The sequence below is a fragment of the Boleophthalmus pectinirostris genome, unplaced genomic scaffold, assembly GCF_026225935.1.
Source record: "Boleophthalmus pectinirostris isolate CB_2022bp ecotype Guang Dong unplaced genomic scaffold, ASM2622593v1 HiC_scaffold_19, whole genome shotgun sequence".
Taxonomy (NCBI): Eukaryota; Metazoa; Chordata; class Actinopteri; order Gobiiformes; family Gobiidae; genus Boleophthalmus; species Boleophthalmus pectinirostris.
The window spans coordinates 43,952,676-43,972,186 of NW_026571140.1; the positions used below are offsets into that span (position 1 = coordinate 43,952,676).

A 19,511-nucleotide genomic window follows, 5' to 3' on the forward strand; every position below is an offset into this window, starting at 1 on the left:
TTCATGGTATCAAAATTTGGATACCGCCCAACCCCAGCGGGCACCAGCCAATCAGAGAAGAGACATATATTCAGTGTTGTCAACGATTCCCGAGATCGAGGATTTAAAGCCGGAACAAAGAGAATGTTTGGTGAATTTTATCAAGGGGAAAGACGTTATTGTCCTTCTTCCTACGGGATTTGGGAAAAGCTTAATAAATACACCAGTTAGCACTGTTAGCGGCGAATTACAAACGTCACGACCAAACTGCAGCGACTGGTTAAATAAAAAAAGTACCCGCCTACTGTCGAGTAAACGAATCCTAATGCTGCGAGGTCCCACGGTTTGTACCAAGTGAAACCGGCTCATGAATCAGACTTCTCTGCTGTAACATCTGCTGTGGAGAAGACGACAGCGACGCCCAATCCAAAGATGGAACCTCGGCGGGCGAACACGGACACAGCAAATATTTGTCCTCCTCCTCTGACCAGTGCACTTTCTCACTCTCCTCCATGTTCCACACACACGTTTTCTTTGATTATTTTACCACAAAACACGACTCTGGGTCTGTTTTTGAGGAGGGAACAATATAAAACATTATAATAGACACGTCAAGAATCTCTGACTTCTGGTCATCGCGCAATTCACACTGAGAAGGATTTTCTGAAAAAGTGATCATCAAACCTCCATGTTTGTTTTCCCAGTGGGACGTGTCTGTTGACAAAGTCGATCTTTTCAAGTCTTTTGAACCATTTCACTTTTGTTTCTGGTTCTGATATTGTCATATTTTAGTTTTGGGATTCGGACGTCGTTAATTGTTGTGGTTGTTGGATCCGAACAGCGGGAAACGACTCGAGAAATGTGTTTGTGAACTTCATAAATGCAAAAGTGAATCAGATGTGTGTGACTCAAACCTCCGTTCAAACTGTTTCTCTTCCCAACGGAATTGAAAAATAGTGAAAGGTGAAGGTGATGGGCAGGATTGATCCACAGGAAGAACCAAAAAGGAAACATTTGTCTGACTAAGAAATCATCCTGAGTTTACAGAGAACATTTTGTATGTGGAGCGACGACAAAACAAAACCCCGTTTGTTAATGTAGAGGAGCAGAAGACAAACAGACTGAGCTGCACTTTCTTGTTCTTGTGGTTTTACACAAACATCACGTCTTGGTCTTTGCAGTGGAAGGTGTTTCTTGATGAACAGTTGGAAACTTTCACTTTGGTGTCGACTTTTTAAATTCATAACCGAGGTTGAACGAGGGATCGGGATTTTGTTTTGTTGTGGCTCCACATACAAAATGTTCTCTGTAAACTCGGGATGATTTCTTAGTCAGACAAATGTTTCCTTTTTGTTTCTTCCTGTGGATCAATCCTGCCCATCACCTTCACCTTTCACTATTTTTCAATTCCGTTGGGAAGAGAAACAGTTTGAACGGAGGTTTGAGTCACACACATCTGATTCACTTTTGTATTTATGAAGTTCACAAACACATTTCTCAAGTCGTTTTCCGCTGTTAGGATCCAACAACCACACGATTATGATGTCCAAATCCCAAAACTAAAATAATGACAATATCAGAACCAGGGATGGGCATGATTAATCGATTAATCGACAATTGATCATTAAGAATTTCATCGATTATGTAAATTTTAATTGACAAACTGAATGTATGTTTGTGTGTCGTGACCAAACAGGTGTGTACATGTGTCTCTGCATCAGAAGGAGCGAGACACAAACAGTGGGTCAGTCTGTAACGAACCGAAGCACAAATGTGGATTTAACCAGGATTTGTAGAAGAAATTCCACACTTTCCGTTGCGTTGGGACAAGTGTGAGTCCATGTGCACAGTGGATAAAGCAGCACATATGTTTCTGTGTCCAGTGGGAAAAAGTTTTTCCAGGTGAGAGTCGCTCAATGTGGATGACGAGGCCCCGCCCCCCTCCCCCCGTACGCTGTCCTGGTTTTGACAAACACAAATCTGGTCACACTGACCTGTATTCACCTGAGTCATGTCTTTTAATCCAACACAAGTTGAACCACATCAGCGACACAAGAGCTGGAGTTTTATCTTCACTTAGTTTATGTAAATTAGTGATGTGGTTTTAAGTTTTGTTTCTGTGAGATTTGAACAAAACTGAATTAAACACATTATAATGTCAAACAGCTGATGTGGATCTAGAGTCGTTCTGTTTATATGTCGTAAAGTTGAATTTATTTATGCAGATTAGTGCAGATAGTCATAATAATGATGATCATTTTAATTAATTGATAATCGATCGTTAATTCTTCCGACGATCGATTAAGAAAATTTTATTGAATGCCCGTCCCTACTCAAAACCAGAAACAAAAGTGATATGGTTCAAAACACTTGAAAAGAACGACTTTGTCAATAGACACGTCCCACTGTAAAAACAAACATGGAGGTTTGATCCTCACTTTTTCAGAAAATGCTTCTCAGTGTGAATTGCGCAACAACCAGAAGTTCGAGATTGTTGATGCGTCTCTTCTAGGACCTGGTCGAGTCCACGAGTCTCAGTGTGTGGGTCGGTGTCTGGTCCACCTGTAGTTCCCTCTGCTGCCTGCAGGGGGGCTCGTGTTGACGCGTTTTGTTCTCAGGGTGCTGTACGAGTGGAAGGAGCGTCTGAAGCCCGGCTGCGCTCTGGTCCAGACGACACCCGGAGGACGAGTCGCCAGCGTCAGCGGAAACACGCCCCAGAGGATCTACATCTCCTACAGACGAGCCAGCAGGGGGCAGCAGCACGGCCTCGCCCTCACCGACATCTGCGTCATCCAGCCCAGCAAAGGAGAAACCACCCCACACACCTACTGCAGAGTGGACCGCAACCTCAACTCCACCATGGTACAGGACTAGACCAGGACTAGACCAGGACTAGACCAGGACTAGACCAGGACCAGACCAGGACCGCAACCTCAACTCCACCATGGTACAGGACTAGACCAGGACTAGACCAGGACTAGACCAGGACTAGACCAGGACTAGACCAGGACCAGACCAGGACCAGACCAGGACCAGACCAGGACTAGACCAGGACTAGACCAGGACTAGACCAGGACCAGGCACCAGGACCAGACCAGGACCAGACCAGACCAGACAGGACTAGACCAGGACCAGACCAGGACTAGACCAGGACTAGACCAGGACTAGACCAGGACTAGACCAGGACCAGACCAGGACCGCAACCTCAACTCCACCATGGTACAGGACCAGACCAGGACTAGACCAGACCAGACCAGGGACCAGACCAGACCAGACCAGGACCAGACCAGACTAGACCAGACCAGACCAGGACTAGACCAGGACTAGACCAGGACCGCAACCTCAACTCCACCACCATGGACTACAGGACCAGACCAGGACTAGACCAGGACTAGACCAGGACTAGACCAGGACAGAACAGACCAGACCAGGACCGCAACCTCAACTCCACCCAGGACCAGACCAGGACTAGGACCAGGACTAGACCAGGACCAGACCAGACCAGGACAGGACCAGACCACAACCAACTCAACTCCACCATGGTACAGGACTAGACCAGGACTAGACCAGGACTAGACCAGGACTAGACCAGGACTAGACCAGACCAGGACTAGACCAGGACCGCAACCTCAACTCCACCATGGACCAGGACTAGACCAGGACTAGACCAGGACTAGACCAGGACAGACCAGGACCAGGACCGCAACCAACTCCACCATGGTACCAGGACCAGACCAGGACTAGACCAGGAACTAGACCAGGACTAGACCAGGACTAGACCAGGACTAGACCAGGACCGCAACCTCAACTCCACCATGGACCAGACAGGACCAGACCAGGACCAGGACTAGACCAGGACTAGACCAGGACTAGACCAGGACTCCAGGAGACCAGGACCAGGACTGGACAGACCAGGACTAGACCAGGACCGCAACCTCAACTCCACCATGGTACAGACCAGGACTAGACCAGGACTAGACCAGGACTAGACCAGGACCAGACCAGGACCAGACCAGGACCGCAACCTCAGGACTCCAGACCAGGACTCAGGACTACCAGGACCAGGACTAGACCAGGACTAGACCAGGACTAGACCAGGACTAGACCAGGACTAGACCAGGACTAGACCAGGACTAGACCAGGACCGCAACCTCAACTCCACCATGGTACAGGGACCAGACCAGGACTAGACCAGGACTAGACCAGGACTAGACCAGGACTAGACCAGGACTAGACCAGGACCAGACCAGGACTAGACCAGGACTAGACCAGGACCAGACCAGGACAGGACAGACCAGGACTAGACCAGGACTGACCAGGACAGACCAGGACTAGACCAGGACTAGACCAGGACCCGCAACCTCAACTCCACCATGGTACAGGACTAGACCAGGACTAGACCAGGACTAGACCAGGACTAGACCAGACCGACTAGACAGGACTAGACCAGGACTAGACCAGGACCAGACCGCAACCTCAACTCCTAGACCATGGTACAGACCAGGACCAGACCAGACCAGGACTAGACCTAGACCAGGACTAGACCAGGACCAGGCCGCAACCTCAACTCCACCATGGTACAGGACTAGACCAGGACTAGACCAGACTAGACCAGGACTAGACCAGGACCGCAACCCAACTCCACCATGGTACAGGACTAGACCAGGACTAGACGGACAGGACTAGTAGACCAGGACTAGACCAGGACCAGACCAGGACTAGACCAGGGACCAGACCCAGGACTAGACCAGGACCAGACCAGGACTAGACCAGACAGACCAGGACTAGACCAGACCAGGACTAGACCAGGACCAGACCAGGACTAGACCAGGACTAGACCAGGACTAGACCAGGACTAGACCAGGACTAGACCAGGACTAGACCAGGACCAGACCAACAGGACTAGACCAGACCAGACCAGACCAGGACTAGACCAGGACCTAGACCAGGACTAGACCAGGAGACCAGACCAGGACTAGACCAGGACTAGACCAGGACTAGACCAGGACTAGACCAGGACAGGACTAGACCAGGACCAGACCAGGACCGCAACCTCAACTCCACCAGGACAGGTACAGGACAGACCAGGACTAGACCAGGACTAGACTCAGACCAGGACTAGACAGGACAGACCAGGACTAGACCAGGACCGCAACCTCAACTCCACCATGGTACAGGACCAGAGACCAGGACTAGACCAGGACTAGACCAGGACTAGACCAGGACCGCAACCTCAACTCCACCATGGACTAGACCAGGACTAGACCAGGACTAGACCAGGACTAGACCAGGACCAGACCAGGACCGCAACCTCAACTCCACCATGGACTAGACCAGGACTAGACCAGGACTAGACCAGGACTAGACCAGGACTAGACCAGGACCGCAACCTCAACTCCACCATGGTACAGGACTAGACCAGGACTAGACCAGGACTAGACCAGGACTAGACCAGGACAGACCAGACCTAGACCAGACCTAGACCAGGACTAGACCAGGACCAGACCAGGACCCTAGACCAGGACCTAGACAGGACCAGGACCAGACCAGACCAGGACTAGACAGACAGGACTAGACCAGGACTAGACCAGGACCAGACCAGGACTAGACCAGGACCGCAACCTCAACTCCACCATGGTACAGGACTAGACCAGGACTAGACCAGGACTAGACCAGGACTAGACCAGGACCAGACCAGGACTAGACCAGGACCGCAACCTCAACTCCACCATGGTACAGGACCAGGACCTAGACCAGGACTAGACCAGGACTAGACCAGGACTAGACCAGGACCGCAACCTCAACTCCACCAGACAGGGACAGGACTAGACCAGGACCAGACACAGGACTAGACCAGGACTAGACCAGGACTAGACCAGGACTAGACCAGGACCGCAACCTCAACTCCACCAGGACAGGACTAGACCAGGACTAGACCAGGACTAGACAGGACTAGACCAGGACCAGACCAGGACTAGACCAGGACTAGACCAGGACTAGGACCAGGACTAGACCAGGACCCGCAACCTCAACTACCACAGGACTAGACCAGGACTAGGACCAGGACCAGACCAGGACTAGACCAGGACCATAGACCAGGACTAGACCAGGACCAGGACTAGACCAGACTAGACCAGGACCGCAACCTCAACTCCACCATGGTACAGGACTAGACCAGACTAGACCAGACAGGACAGACCAGGACTAGACCAGACCAGGACTAGACCAGGACTAGACCAGGACTAGACCAGGACTAGACCAGGACCAGACCAGGACTACCAGGACCAGACCAGGACTAGACCAGGACTAGACCAGGACTAGACCAGGGACCTAGACCAGGACTAGACCAGGACCAGACCAGGACCTACAGACCAGGACTAGACCTAGACCAGGACTAGACCAGGACTAGACCAGGACTAGACCAGGACAGGACAGACCAGGACTAGACCAGGACTAGACCAGGACCGCAACCTCAACTCCACCATGGTAGACCAGGACTACAGACCAGGACTAGACCAGGACTAGACCAGGACTAGACCAGGACTAGACCAGGACCGCAACCCTCAACCTCCACCATGGACCAGGACTAGACCAGGACTAGACCAGGACTAGACCAGGACTAGACCAGGACCGCAACCTCAACTCCTAGACCACCAGGACTAGACCAGGACTAGACCAGGACCAGACCAGGACTAGACCAGGACCAGACAGACCAGGACTAGACCAGGACCAGGACCAGACCAGGACTAGACCAGGGACAGGACTAGACCAGGACCAGACCAGGACTAGACCAGAGACCAGACCAGACTAGACCAGGACTAGACAGGACTAGACCAGACCAGACCAGACTAGACCAGGACCAGGACAGACCAGGACTAGACCAGACCAGACTAGACCAGGACAGGACTAGACCAGGACTAGACCAGGACAGACCAGGACTAGACCAGGACCGCAACCTCAACTCCACCATGGTACAGGACCAGGACCAGGACTAGACCAGGACTAGACCAGGACTAGACCAGGACTAGACCTAGACCAGGACCCAACCTCAACTCCACCATGACAGGTACCAGGACTAGACCAGGACTAGACCAGGACTAGACCAGGACTAGACCAGGACTAGACCAGGACTAGACCAGGACCGCAACCTCAACTCCACCATGGTACAGGACTAGACCAGGACTAGACCAGGAAGACCAGGACTAGACCAGGATAGACCAGGACTAGACAGGACTAGACCAGGACCGCAACCTCAACTCCACCATGGTACAGGACTAGACCAGGACAACCAGACAGACCAGGACTAGACCAGGACTAGGACCAGGACCGCAACCTCAGACTCCACCATGGTACAGACCAGGACCTAGACCAGGACCAGACCAGGACTAGACCAGGACCAGACCAGGACTAGACCAGGACTAGACCAGGACTAGACCAGGACCAGACCAGGACTAGACCAGGACTAGACCAGGACTAGACCAGGACCAGACCAGGACTAGACCAGGACCAGACCAGGACTAGACCAGGACTAGACCAGGACTAGACCAGGACTAGACCAGGACTAGGACCAGGACCAGGACTAGACCAGGACCAGGACTAGACCAGGACCGCAACCTCAACTCCACCATGGTACCAGGACCAGACCAGACCAGGACCAGGACTAGACCAGGACTCAGACCAGACCAGACCAGGACCAGACCAGGACTAGACCAGGACTAGACCAGGACCGCAACCTCAACTCCACCATGGTACAGGACCAGACCAGGACTAGACCAGGACTAGACCAGGACTAGACCAGGACTAGACCAGGACCAGACCAGGACCAGACCAGGACCAGACCAGACTAGACCAGACTAGACAGGACTAGACCAGGACTAGACCCAGACCAGGACCAGACCAGGACTAGACCAGGACCGCAACCTCAACTCCACCATGGTACAGGACTAGACCAGGACTAGACCAGGACCAGACCAGGACTAGACCAGACCAGACCAGGACTAGACCAGGACTAGACCAGGACCAGACCCAGAACTAGACCAGGACTAGACCAGGACCGCAACCTCAACTCACCAGGACCAGGACCAGACCAGACCAGGACCAGACCAGGACTAGACCAGGACCAGACCAGGACTAGACCAGGACTAGACCAGGACCAGACCAGGACTAGACCAGGACTAGACCAGGACCGCAACCTCAACTCCACCATGGTACAGGACTAGACCAGGACTAGACCAGGACTAGACCAAGACCAGACCAGGACTAGACCAGGACTAGACCAGGACCGCAACCTCAACTCCACCATGGTACAGGACCAGACCAGGACTAGACCAGGACTAGACCAGGACCGCAACCTCAACTCCACCATGGTACAGACTAGACCAGGACTAGACCAGGACTAGACCAGGACTAGACCAGGACTAGACCAGGACTAGACCAGGACTAGACCAAGACCAGACCAGGACTAGACCAGGACTAGACCAGGACTAGACCAGGACTAGACCAGGACCGCAACCTCAACTCCACCATGGTACAGGACCAGGACCAGACCAGGACCAGGACTAGACCAGGACTAGACCAGGACTAGACCAGGACTAGACCAGGACTAGACCAGGACTAGACCAGGACCGCAACCTCAACTCCACCATGGTACAGGACCAGGACCAGACCAGGACCAGACCAGGACTAGACCAGGACAGACTAGACCAGACCAGACCAGGACTAGACCAGACCAGGACTAGACAGGACCAGGACTAGACCAGGACTAGACCAGGACTAGACCAGGACTAGACCAGGACGCAACCTCAACTCCACCATGGTACAGGACCAGGACCAGACCAGACCAGACCTAGACCAGGACTAGACCAGGACTAGACCAGGACTAGACCAGGACCGCAACCCAACTCCACCAGGACCAGGACCAGGACTAGACCAGGACTAGACCAGGACTAGACCAGGACTAGACCAGGACCTAGACCAGGACCGCAACCTCAACTCCACCATGGTACAGGACCAGGACCAGACCAGACCTAGACCAGGACTAGACCAGACCAGACTAGACCAGACTAGACCAGGACCAGGACAGACCAGGACTAGACCAGGACTAGACCAGGACTAGACCAGGACAGACCAGGACTAGACCAGGACTCCAGACCAGGACTAGACCAGGACTAGACCAGGACCGCAACCTCAACTCCACCATGGTGACTAGACCAGACTAGACCAGGACTAGACCAGGACTAGACCAGACCGACCTACAGGACCAGGGACCAGGACTAGACCAGGACTAGACCAGGACTAGACCAGGACCGCAACCTCAACTCCACCATGGTACCAGGACCAGGACCAGACCAGACTAGACCAGGACTAGACCAGGACTAGACCAGGGACTACCAGGACCCAGACCAGACCAGACTAGACCAGACTAGACCAGGACTAGACCAGGACTAGACCAGGACTAGACCAGGACCGCAACCTCAACTCCACCATGGTACAGGACCAGGACCAGACCAGGACCAGACCAGGACTAGACCAGACCAGACCAGACCAGACCAGACCAGACCAGACCAGGACCAGGACTAGACCAGACCAGGACCGCAACCTCAACTCCACCATGGTACAGGACCAGGACCAGACCAGGACTAGACCAGGACTAGACCAGGACTAGACCAGGACTAGACCAGGACGACCAACAACTCAACTCCACCATGGTACAGGACCAAGACCAGACCAGGACTAGACCAGGACTAGACCAGGACTAGACCAGGACTAGACCAGGACCGCAACCTCAACTCCACCATGGTACAGGACCAGGACTAGACCAGGACTAGACCAGGACTAGACCACCAGACCAGACCAGACTAGACCAGGACTAGACCAGGACAGGACTAGACCAGACTAGACCAGACCAGACAGGACTAACCAGACTACCAGGACCGCAACCTCAACTCCACCATGGTACCAGGACCAGGACTAGACCAGGACTAGACCAGGACCAGACCAGGACTAGACCAGGACTAGACCAGGACCGCAACCTCAACTCCACCATGGTACAGACTAGACCAGACTAGACCAGGACTAGACAGGACTAGACCAGGACCGCAACCTCAACTCCACCATGTGGGACCAGGACCAGACCAGGACCAGGACCAGGACCAGACCAGACTAGACCAGGACTAGACCAGGACTAGACCAGGACCGCAACCTCAACTCCACCATGGTACAGGACCAGGGACTAGACCAGACCAGGAGACCAGGACCAGGACCGCAACCTCAACTCCACCATGGTACAGGACCAGACCAGACCAGGAGGACTAGACCAGGACTAGACCAGGACTAGACCAGGACCGCAACCTCAACTCCACCATGGTACAGGACCAGGACCAGACCAGGACTAGACCAGGACTAGACCAGGACTGCAACCTCAACTCCACCATGACAGGTACCAGACCAGGACCAGACCAGGACTAGACCAGGACTAGACCAGGACTAGACCAGGACTAAACCAGGACCGCAACCTCAACTCCACCATGGTACAGGACCAGGACTAGACCAGGACTAGACCAGGACTAAACCAGGACTAAACCAGGACCGCAACCTCAACTCCACCATGGTACAGGACCAGGACTAGACCAGGACTAGACCAGGACTAAACCAGGACTAAACCAGGACCGACAACCTCAACTCCACCAGGACTAGGACCAGGACTAAACCAGGACTAGACCAGGACTAGACCAGGACTAAACCAGGACTAAACCAGGACTAAACCAGGACTAAACCAGGACTAAACCAGGACTAAACCAGGACCGCTCTAGATCTAATCTTGTGTTGTTTCAGTGGGGGACTCCAGTTTATCTGTGCTATAAGAAATCTGTGGCCCAAACCAACACCCTGGCGTATAAAGCAGGTGAGGACACTTTTCTCTCTCTGTTCCAGGTCTGTTCTGTCGTTTCTCGGAGCAGGACTCGTCTTTCCCCGTCCCCGAGTCAGTCCTTCACTCTTCCCTCCTCCTCCTCCTCTTCCGTTCCAGGTCTGTTCTCTCGTTACCCGGAGCAGGACCACTCGTCTTTCCCCCTCCCCGAGTCGGTCCCTCTCTTCTGTTTGCCGATGGGGGCGTGTCTGGAGGTGTGGCCCCGTGACACTCATCCCTCGCTCCCCGTGTTCTCCACCTTTGTCCTGACCGCCGCCTCCGGAGAGAAGGTAGAACATATCGAGTGTAATATTTCTGCGGCGTAGATCCTCGCGCGCGCGTCCCCCGCTGACCACAAACTCCAGCGCCCGAGGTTCTGCGTCGGTGTTGGTCTCGTCTCGTCCCCAGAACAAAGTGTCTCCTCTGAATCTTCACATCAAATCACAGCGAAATATAAAACTGCAAAATAGAAGAGTTTAGGGCTTCACTTGTGAATAGAACCAAGACTGAACCTGGACTGAACCAGGACTGAACCAAGACTGAACCAGGACTGAACCAAACTGAGGCAAGGACTGAACCAGGACTGAACCAAGACTGAACCAGGACTGACTGAACCAGGACTGAACCAAAGACTGAACCAAGACTGAACCAAGACTGAACCAGGACTGAACCAAGGACTGAACCAGGACTGAACCAAGGACTGAACCAAGACTGAACCTGGACTGAACCAGGGACTGAACCAGGACTGAACCAGACTGAACCAAGACTGAACCAAGGACTGAACCAAGGACTGAACCAAGACCAAGACTGAACGCAGGACTGAACTGAACAGGACTGAACCAAGACTGAGGCAAGGACTGAACCAAGACTGAAGACTGAACCAAGACTGAACGGACTGACTGAGGACTGAACCAAGACTGAAAAGACAGACTGACTGAACCAAGACTGAACCAGGACTGAACCAGACTGAGACTGAACCCAAAGGACTGACTGCAAGACTGAACCAAGACTGAACCAAGGACTGAACCAGGACTGAACCAAGACTGAACCAGGACTGAACCAGGACTGAACCAGACTGACCAGGACTGAACCAGGACTGAACCAAGACTGAACCAAGACTGAACCAAGACTGAGGCAAGGACTGAACCAAGGACTGAACCAGGACTGAACCAAGACTGAGGCAAGGACTGAACCAAGACTGAACCAGGACTGAACCAAGACTGAACCAGGACTGAACCAAGACTGAGCCGGGACTGAACCAAGACTGAGCCAGGACTGAACCAGGACTGAACCAAGACTGAACCAAGACTGAGGCAAGGACTGAACCAGGACTAGACTGACTGAACCAGGACTGAACAAGACTGAGGCAAGGACTGAACCAAGACTGAGGAACCAGGACTGAACCAAGACTGAACCAGGACTCTGAACCAGGACTGAACCAACTGAAAACCAAGACTGAAAGACTGAACCAAGGGACTGGGAACCCTGAGACTGACAGGACTGAACCAAGGACTGAACCAGGACTGAACCAAGACTGAGCCGGGACTGAACTCAAGGACTGACAGGACTGAACCAGGACTGAACCAAGACTGAACCAAGACTGAGACTGAGCCAAGGGACTGAACCAAGGACTGAACCAAGACTGAGACTGAACCAAGACTGAACCAAAGACTGAACCAGGACTGAACCAACTGGACTGGAGGGAACCAAGGACTGAACCAAGACTGAACCAGGACTGAACCAAGACTGACCAGCTGAACAGACTGAACCAAGGACTGAGAACCAAGACTGAACCAAGACTGAGGGACTGAACCAAGACTGAACCAAGACTGAGGCCAAGACTGAACCTAAGACTGAGCCAAGGACTGACAAGACTGAACCAAGACTGAGCCAGGACTGAACCAGGACTGAACCCACTGACTGAACCAAGGACTGAACCAGACTGAGCCAGGACTGAACCAAGACCAGGACTGGACTGAACCAGGACTGAACCAAGACTGAGCCGGGACTGAACCAAGACTGAACCGGGACTGAACCAAGACTGAGCCGGGACTGAATCAGGACTGAATCAGGACTAAACCAGGACTTCTCTCTGACCCCGTGTTTCAGGTTTACGGAGCGGCGATCCAGTTCTACGAGCCGTTCCCTGCGGAGTGTCTGAGCGAGCAGCAGCGCCTCAAACTGGGCCTGGACTCGGACCCGTGCAGTTCCCCGCGGCGTCCAGACGAGGGCGACGCGGAACCGAGGTCCCAGGGCGTCGTCCACACCACCAAGAGCGTCTGTCTGCTCTCGCACTGGCCCTTCTTCCACGCCTTCAGGAAGTTCCTCACCTTCCTCTACAGATACTCCATCTCCGGACCCCACGCCCTGCCCATCGAGAAGTGAGGACTGGACCGGGACTGGACCGGACCGGGACTGGGCTGGGACTGGGCTGGGACTGGGCTGGGACTGAACTGGAACTGAACTGGGACTGGAGTGGGACTGGAGCGGGACTGAACTGGGACTGAACTGGGACTGGAACTGGACCAGAGATGAACTGAGACGGGCTGGACCAGGTTTGACCGGACTGGGCGGGACTGGACGGATGGACCGGGACTGGACCGGGACGGGACGGGACTGGGCTGGGACTGGGCTGGGACTGAACTGGAACTGAACTGGGACTGAACTGGGACTGAACTGGGACTGGAACTGGACCAGAGATGAACTGAGACTGGACCAGGGCTGGACCAGGTTTTGGACCAGGTTTGGACCCGGACTGGGCGGACTGGAGTGGGACTGGAGTGGGACCTGGGGACTGGGACTGGACTGGGACTGGACTGGCTGGACTGGACTGGAACTGAACTGGGACTGGAACTGGACCAGAGATGAACTGAGACTGGACCGGGGTTTGGACCCGGACTGGAGCGGGACTGGGGCGGGACTGGAGTGGGACTGAACTGGGACTGGACCAGGGCGGGACCGGGACTGGAGCGGGACTGAACTGGAACTGAACTGGGACTGGAGCGGGACTGGAGCAGGACTGGAGCGGGACTGAACTGGGACTTCAACTGGGACTGGAGCGGGACTGGGGCAGGACTGAACTGGGACTGGAGCGGGACTTTAACTGGGACTGGAGTGGGACTGGAACTGGACCAGAGATGAACTGAGACTGGACCAGGGCTGGACCAGGTTTGGACCCGGACTGGGGCGGGACTGGAGCGGGACTGAACTGGGACTGGACCAGGGCGGGACCGGGACTGGGCTGGGACTGGGCTGGGACTGAACTGGGACTGGAGCGGGACTTTAACTGGGACTGGAGCGGGACTTTAACTGGGACTGGAGCGGGACTTTAACTGGACTTGCTGGAGCTGGAACTGACTGGGGGGGACGGGACCGGGACTGGGCTGGGACTGAACTGGGACTGGAGCGGGACTGTAACTGGGACTGGAGCGGGACTGAACTGGGACTGGAGCGGGACTGAACTGGGACTTCAACTGGGGCAGGAATGAACTGGGTCTGGAGTGGGACTGGAACTGGACCAGAGATGAACTGAGACTGGACCAGGGCTGGACCAGGTTTGGACCCGGACTGGAGCGGGACTGGGGCGGGACTGGAGTGGGACTGAACTGGAACTGAACTGGAACTGAACTGGAACTGAACTGGACTGGAGCAGGACTGGAGCGGGACTGAACTGGGACTTCAACTGGGACTGGAGTGGGACTGGAACTGGACCAGAGATGAACTGAGACTGGACCAGGGCTGGACCAGGTTTGGACTGGGACTGGGGAGGGACTGGAGCGGGACTGAACTGGGACTGGACCAGGGCGGGACCGGGACTGGAGTGGGACTGAAGCGGGACTGGACCCAAACTGGAGCAGGACTGAACTGGGACTGGAACTGGAACTGGACCAGAATTGAACTGGGACTGGACAAGGACTGGACCGGGACTTAACTAGGACTGGACGGGGACTGAACCAGACTAAAACAAGATTGAGACCGAAGTGGAACAGGACTAGAACCAGGACTTAGCCAGGATTTAACTAGGACTGAACTGGGAATGAAGTGGGACTAGACCAGGACTGGACCGGTTCGGAACTGGGACTAAAACAAGACTGAGATCGAACTTAACGGGACTAAACAGGACCTTTTTTAAATGAATAACTTTTTTTTTTCTTTTTCCAGACACATTTCTCATTTCATGCACAAAGTCCCGTTCCCGTCTCCTCAGAGGCCCCGGATCCTGGTCCAGGTGAGAGTCCAGACTCACCTGTCCGGTCCTGATTAAAGATGCACTCTGTAACTTTTCTGTGGGAGAGTCTGCCCCCTCCTGGACTCACGACGTCCAACTACCGACTGTGAGCAGGGCGGCCTAAACACAGATCTGACCTGGAACTTCGCCTTGGAGCGGAAACCAGGACTCAACCAGGACTTGAACCGGGGCTTGAACTGAGACTTGAACCGAGACTTGAACCGGGACTTGGAACAGAGACTTGAACTAGGACTTGAACTAGGACTTGAACTAGGACTTGAACTAGGACTTGAACCGAGACTTGAACCGAGACTTGAACAGAGATTTGAACAGAGACTTGGACAGAGACTTGAACTAGGACTTGAACTAGGACTTGAACTAGGACTTGAACAGAGACTTGAACAGAGACTTGAACAGAGACTTGAACAGAGACTTGAACAGAGACTTGAACAGAGACTTGAACTAGACTTGAACTAGGACTTGAACAGAGACTTGAACAGAGACTTGAACTGAGACTTGAACTGAGACTTGAACAGAGACTTGAACAGAGACTTGAACAGAGACTTGAACAAGGACTTGAACTAGGACTTGAACTAGGACTTGAACAGGACTTGAACAGAGATTTGAACAGAGATTTGAACCGGGACTTGAACAGAGACTTGAACTAGGACTTGAACTAGGACTTGAACAGAGACTTGAACAGAGACTTGAACAGAGACTTGAACAGAGACTTGAACAGAGACTTGAACAAGGACTTGAACTAGGACTTGAACTGAGACTTGAACTGAGACTTGAACTGAGACTTGAACTAGGACTTGAACTAGGACTTGAACAGAGACTTGAACCAGGACTTGAACAGAGATTTGAACAGAGATTTGAACCGGGACTTGAACAGAGACTTGAACAGAGACTTGAACCGGGACTTGAACAGAGACTTGAACAGAGACTTGAACAGAGACTTGAACAGAGACTTGAACCGGGACTTGAACCGGGACTTGAACCGGGACTTGAACCGAGACTTGAACCGAGACTTGAACCGAGACTTGAACCGAGACTTGAACAGAGACTTGAACGGAGACTTGAACCGAGACTTGAACAGAGACTTGAACTGAGACTTGAACTGAGACTTGAACTGAGACTTGAACTAGGACTTGAACAGAGACTTGAACCAGACTTGAGGACTTGAACAGAGATTTGAACTTGAACAGAGACTTGAACCGGGACTTGAACCGAGACTTGAACAGAGACTTGAACTGAGACTTGAACTGAGACTTGAACCAGACTTGAGGACTTGAACAGACTTGAACTTGAACAGAGACTTGAACAGAGACTTGAACAGAGACTTGAACAGAGACTTGAACAGAGACTTGAACCAGGACTTGAACCAGGACTTGAACAGAGATTTGAACAGAGATTTGAACAGAGACTTGAACAGAGACTTGAACAGAGACTTGAACAGAGACTTGAACTGGGACTTGAACTGGGACTTGAACTGGGACTTGAACAGAGACTTGAACCTAGACTGAACCCAGGGCTTGAGTCAGGACTTCTTTTCCCCAGACAGCATTAATGCCACTCTGTGGAACATTCTCAAAATGCAATAACAGCACAGTGCAGACAAGCACCAGAAAAGTTCCATAGTGCAGCTTTAATCTCATGTGTGGTGTGTAACCTGAGCTCCTGTGTCCACAGTTGTCTCCTCACGACAGTCTGATCCTGAGTCAGCCCGTGTCCTCGCCGCTCCCGCTCAGGTACCACACGTCAACATTTATATCTCACACGGTTCATCTGAACGAATCTAGAAAACTTTTAGTCAACCAAGAAAGTTTAGATTTTATTCTTAATTAGGCCACGATACGATACATCTCACGGCGGGGCGCGTACGTGGCGGGGCGCGTACGTGGCGGGGCGCGTACGGGCGGGGCGCGTACGTGGCGGGCGCGTACGGGCGCGTACGTGGCGGGGCGCGTACGTGGCGGGGCGCGTACGCGGCCGGCGGCGCGTACGCGCGTACGCGGGGCGCGTACGTCGCGCAGGCTGTGTACGTGGTGGGGTGTGTACTTCACAGGGCACGTACTTCACGGCGAGCGGGTACTTCATCGGCGAAGTGACGTCTTGAAAATAAGCGATTAAATATTACTCAAACATGAATCACTTCAGATCCAACTCCAGGTGAGTAAACGGTGAAGAGAAACAACTGGAACATGGGTAAAATCTGTCAAAATCTGATTTTGCAGAATAGATCTGATTTAAAGAACACAGATTGTTCAGAATGTTCTTTCTTTGAACTTTTACTCGTGTTACAACATTGTTCCCTCATTAAAAACACGCCTGTATTTTGCTTTAGTCGTGCTTGTTTCATGAAACCGGTTCAGTAGGTCCGCTCCCCCGAAGCACTCAAAATACATTTGATTATGAATTTCACAGGATTGTTACGTCACAGGCAAAAGTCCCAAGGTGTTCTCTGCTGTTTTTTGGTCCATAAGTCAGAATCTGAGCATTTCCATAACGGTGAATAGTTGTACAGTTGTAGGGAGTATTATCTCAGACATAAGGGTGAGTTTTTGAGTGAGTTGTTATGGAAAAAAAAAATAAAAAATTCACGATTATTTTCAATATTGAAATCATGATTATTCAAACGATTATTTTTTTAGTTACACGACGCATTTATTCAACATTTCTCTCTCAGAAAAAAACACTGTTATTGAAAATTTACACAAAACTTTCAAATTGAAAATAAATATAGTTCTATAGTATAGAACACGTGTGTTCTTGTGTGTTCTCATGTGTGTTCTTGTTCGTTCTCATGTGTGTTCTTGTTTGTTCTCATGTGTGTTCTTGTGTGTTCTCATGTGTGTTCTTGTGTGTTCTCATGTGTGTTCTTGTTCGTTCTCATGTGTGTTTTTGTTCGTTCTCATGTGTGTTCTTGTGTGTTCTCATGTGTGTTCTTGTTCGTTCTCATGTGTGTTTTTGTTCGTTCTCATGTGTGTTCTTGTTCGTTCTCATGTGTGTTCTTGTTCGTTCTCATGTGTGTTTTGTGTGTGTTCTCATGTGTGTTCTTGTTCGTTCTCATGTGTGTTTTTGTTCGTTCTCATGTGTGTTCTTGTTCGTTCTCATGTGTGTTTTTGTTCGTTCTCGTGTGTTCTTTCTCTTGTGTTCTTGTGTGTTCGTGTATGTTTTTGTTCGTTCTCATGTGTGTTCTTGTGTGTGTTCTCGTGTGTGTTCTCATGTGTGTTCTTGTGCGTTCTCATGTTTGTTCTCTTTTGTTCTTGTGTGTTCGTGTATGTTTGTGTGTGTTCTCATGTATGTTCTTGTGTGTGTTCTCGTGTGTTCTCCTCAGCGGTGGCAGTGTCTCTGCTCTGCTCCTGAACCTGACTCCAGAAAATGCCGTGACTCTTCTGGTTCTGGCTCTGACCGAACACAAGATCCTCATTCACTCCCTCAGACCGTCTGTGCTCACCAGCGTCACCGAAGCTCTGGCCTCTGTGAGTCTGGACCGGGACTAGACCAGGACTACACCGGGACTGGACCAGGACTACACCGGGACTGGACCAGGACTACACCGGGACTGGACCAGGACTACACCGGGACTGGACCAGGACTACACCGGGACTGGACCAGGACTACACCGGGACTGGACCACGACTAGACCAGGACTGAACCAAGACCTTTTAGCCTTTCTGAAATGGAAAATGTAGTGGATTCTAAGAGGTTGGGAGCGTCTTATTGTTTTTAATGTCTTTATATTGTTTGTCTGATCCAACTGTTCCCAAAATCCCCTCTGGACCCCAACAACAATTATCACTCTATTCATGACTTCATAATGTCCGGAATTATAAACTGCTTCCTTTTAATGTTAAACTTTTTATGTTTTTAAATTTAAATTTGTAAGTAGCAGTATTCATGTAGTAATCCTAAAAGCCACAACACATCAAAAAGCCACAACAAATCAAAAAGCCACAACACATTAAAAAGCCACAACACATTAAAAAGCCACAACACGTTAAAAAGCCACAACGGAAGTGACCGCGGGACTCTATTTTCCGACGGACCGATCAAGCGGCAAGTGAAGAAGAAGAACTACAACGTGAAACAAATAATGATAAAACAATAAATTACTTTTACTTACGTTTCCAACTTCTCCGTTCCTTTACTTTTCATGTTGTAGTTCTTCTTCTTCACTTGCCGCTTGATCGGTCCGTCGGAAAATGGAGTCCCGCGGTCACTTCTGTTGTGGCTTTTTAATGTGTTGTGACTTTTTTTAATGTGTTGTGGCTTTTTAATGTGTTGTGGCTTTTTAATGTGTTGCGGCATTTGCGTTTGTGTTGTGGCGTTTGTATTTGTTGCGGCGTTTGCATTAAAATAGAGTCCCGCGGTCATTTCCGATATGTTTTTTTT

The 19,511-nt window shown here is 51.8% G+C and overlaps 1 protein-coding gene across 2 annotated transcripts in view; it reads left to right on the plus strand.

Moving 5' to 3' along the window:
• Nucleotides 1–19,511, plus strand: part of LOC110153457 (C-myc promoter-binding protein-like) — an 83,953-nt gene that overhangs the window by 3,520 nt on the left and 60,922 nt on the right. For both annotated transcript variants that reach the window (XM_055154879.1, XM_055154878.1), the window contains exons 3-9: nt 2,598–2,841; nt 10,813–10,882; nt 11,006–11,175; nt 12,995–13,266; nt 15,047–15,113; nt 16,806–16,864; nt 18,454–18,598. In XM_055154879.1, the coding sequence (XP_055010854.1) occupies nt 2,598–2,841; nt 10,813–10,882; nt 11,006–11,175; nt 12,995–13,266; nt 15,047–15,113; nt 16,806–16,864; nt 18,454–18,598 (1,027 nt within the window). The remainder of the gene's footprint in view (nt 1–2,597; nt 2,842–10,812; nt 10,883–11,005; nt 11,176–12,994; nt 13,267–15,046; nt 15,114–16,805; nt 16,865–18,453; nt 18,599–19,511) is intronic.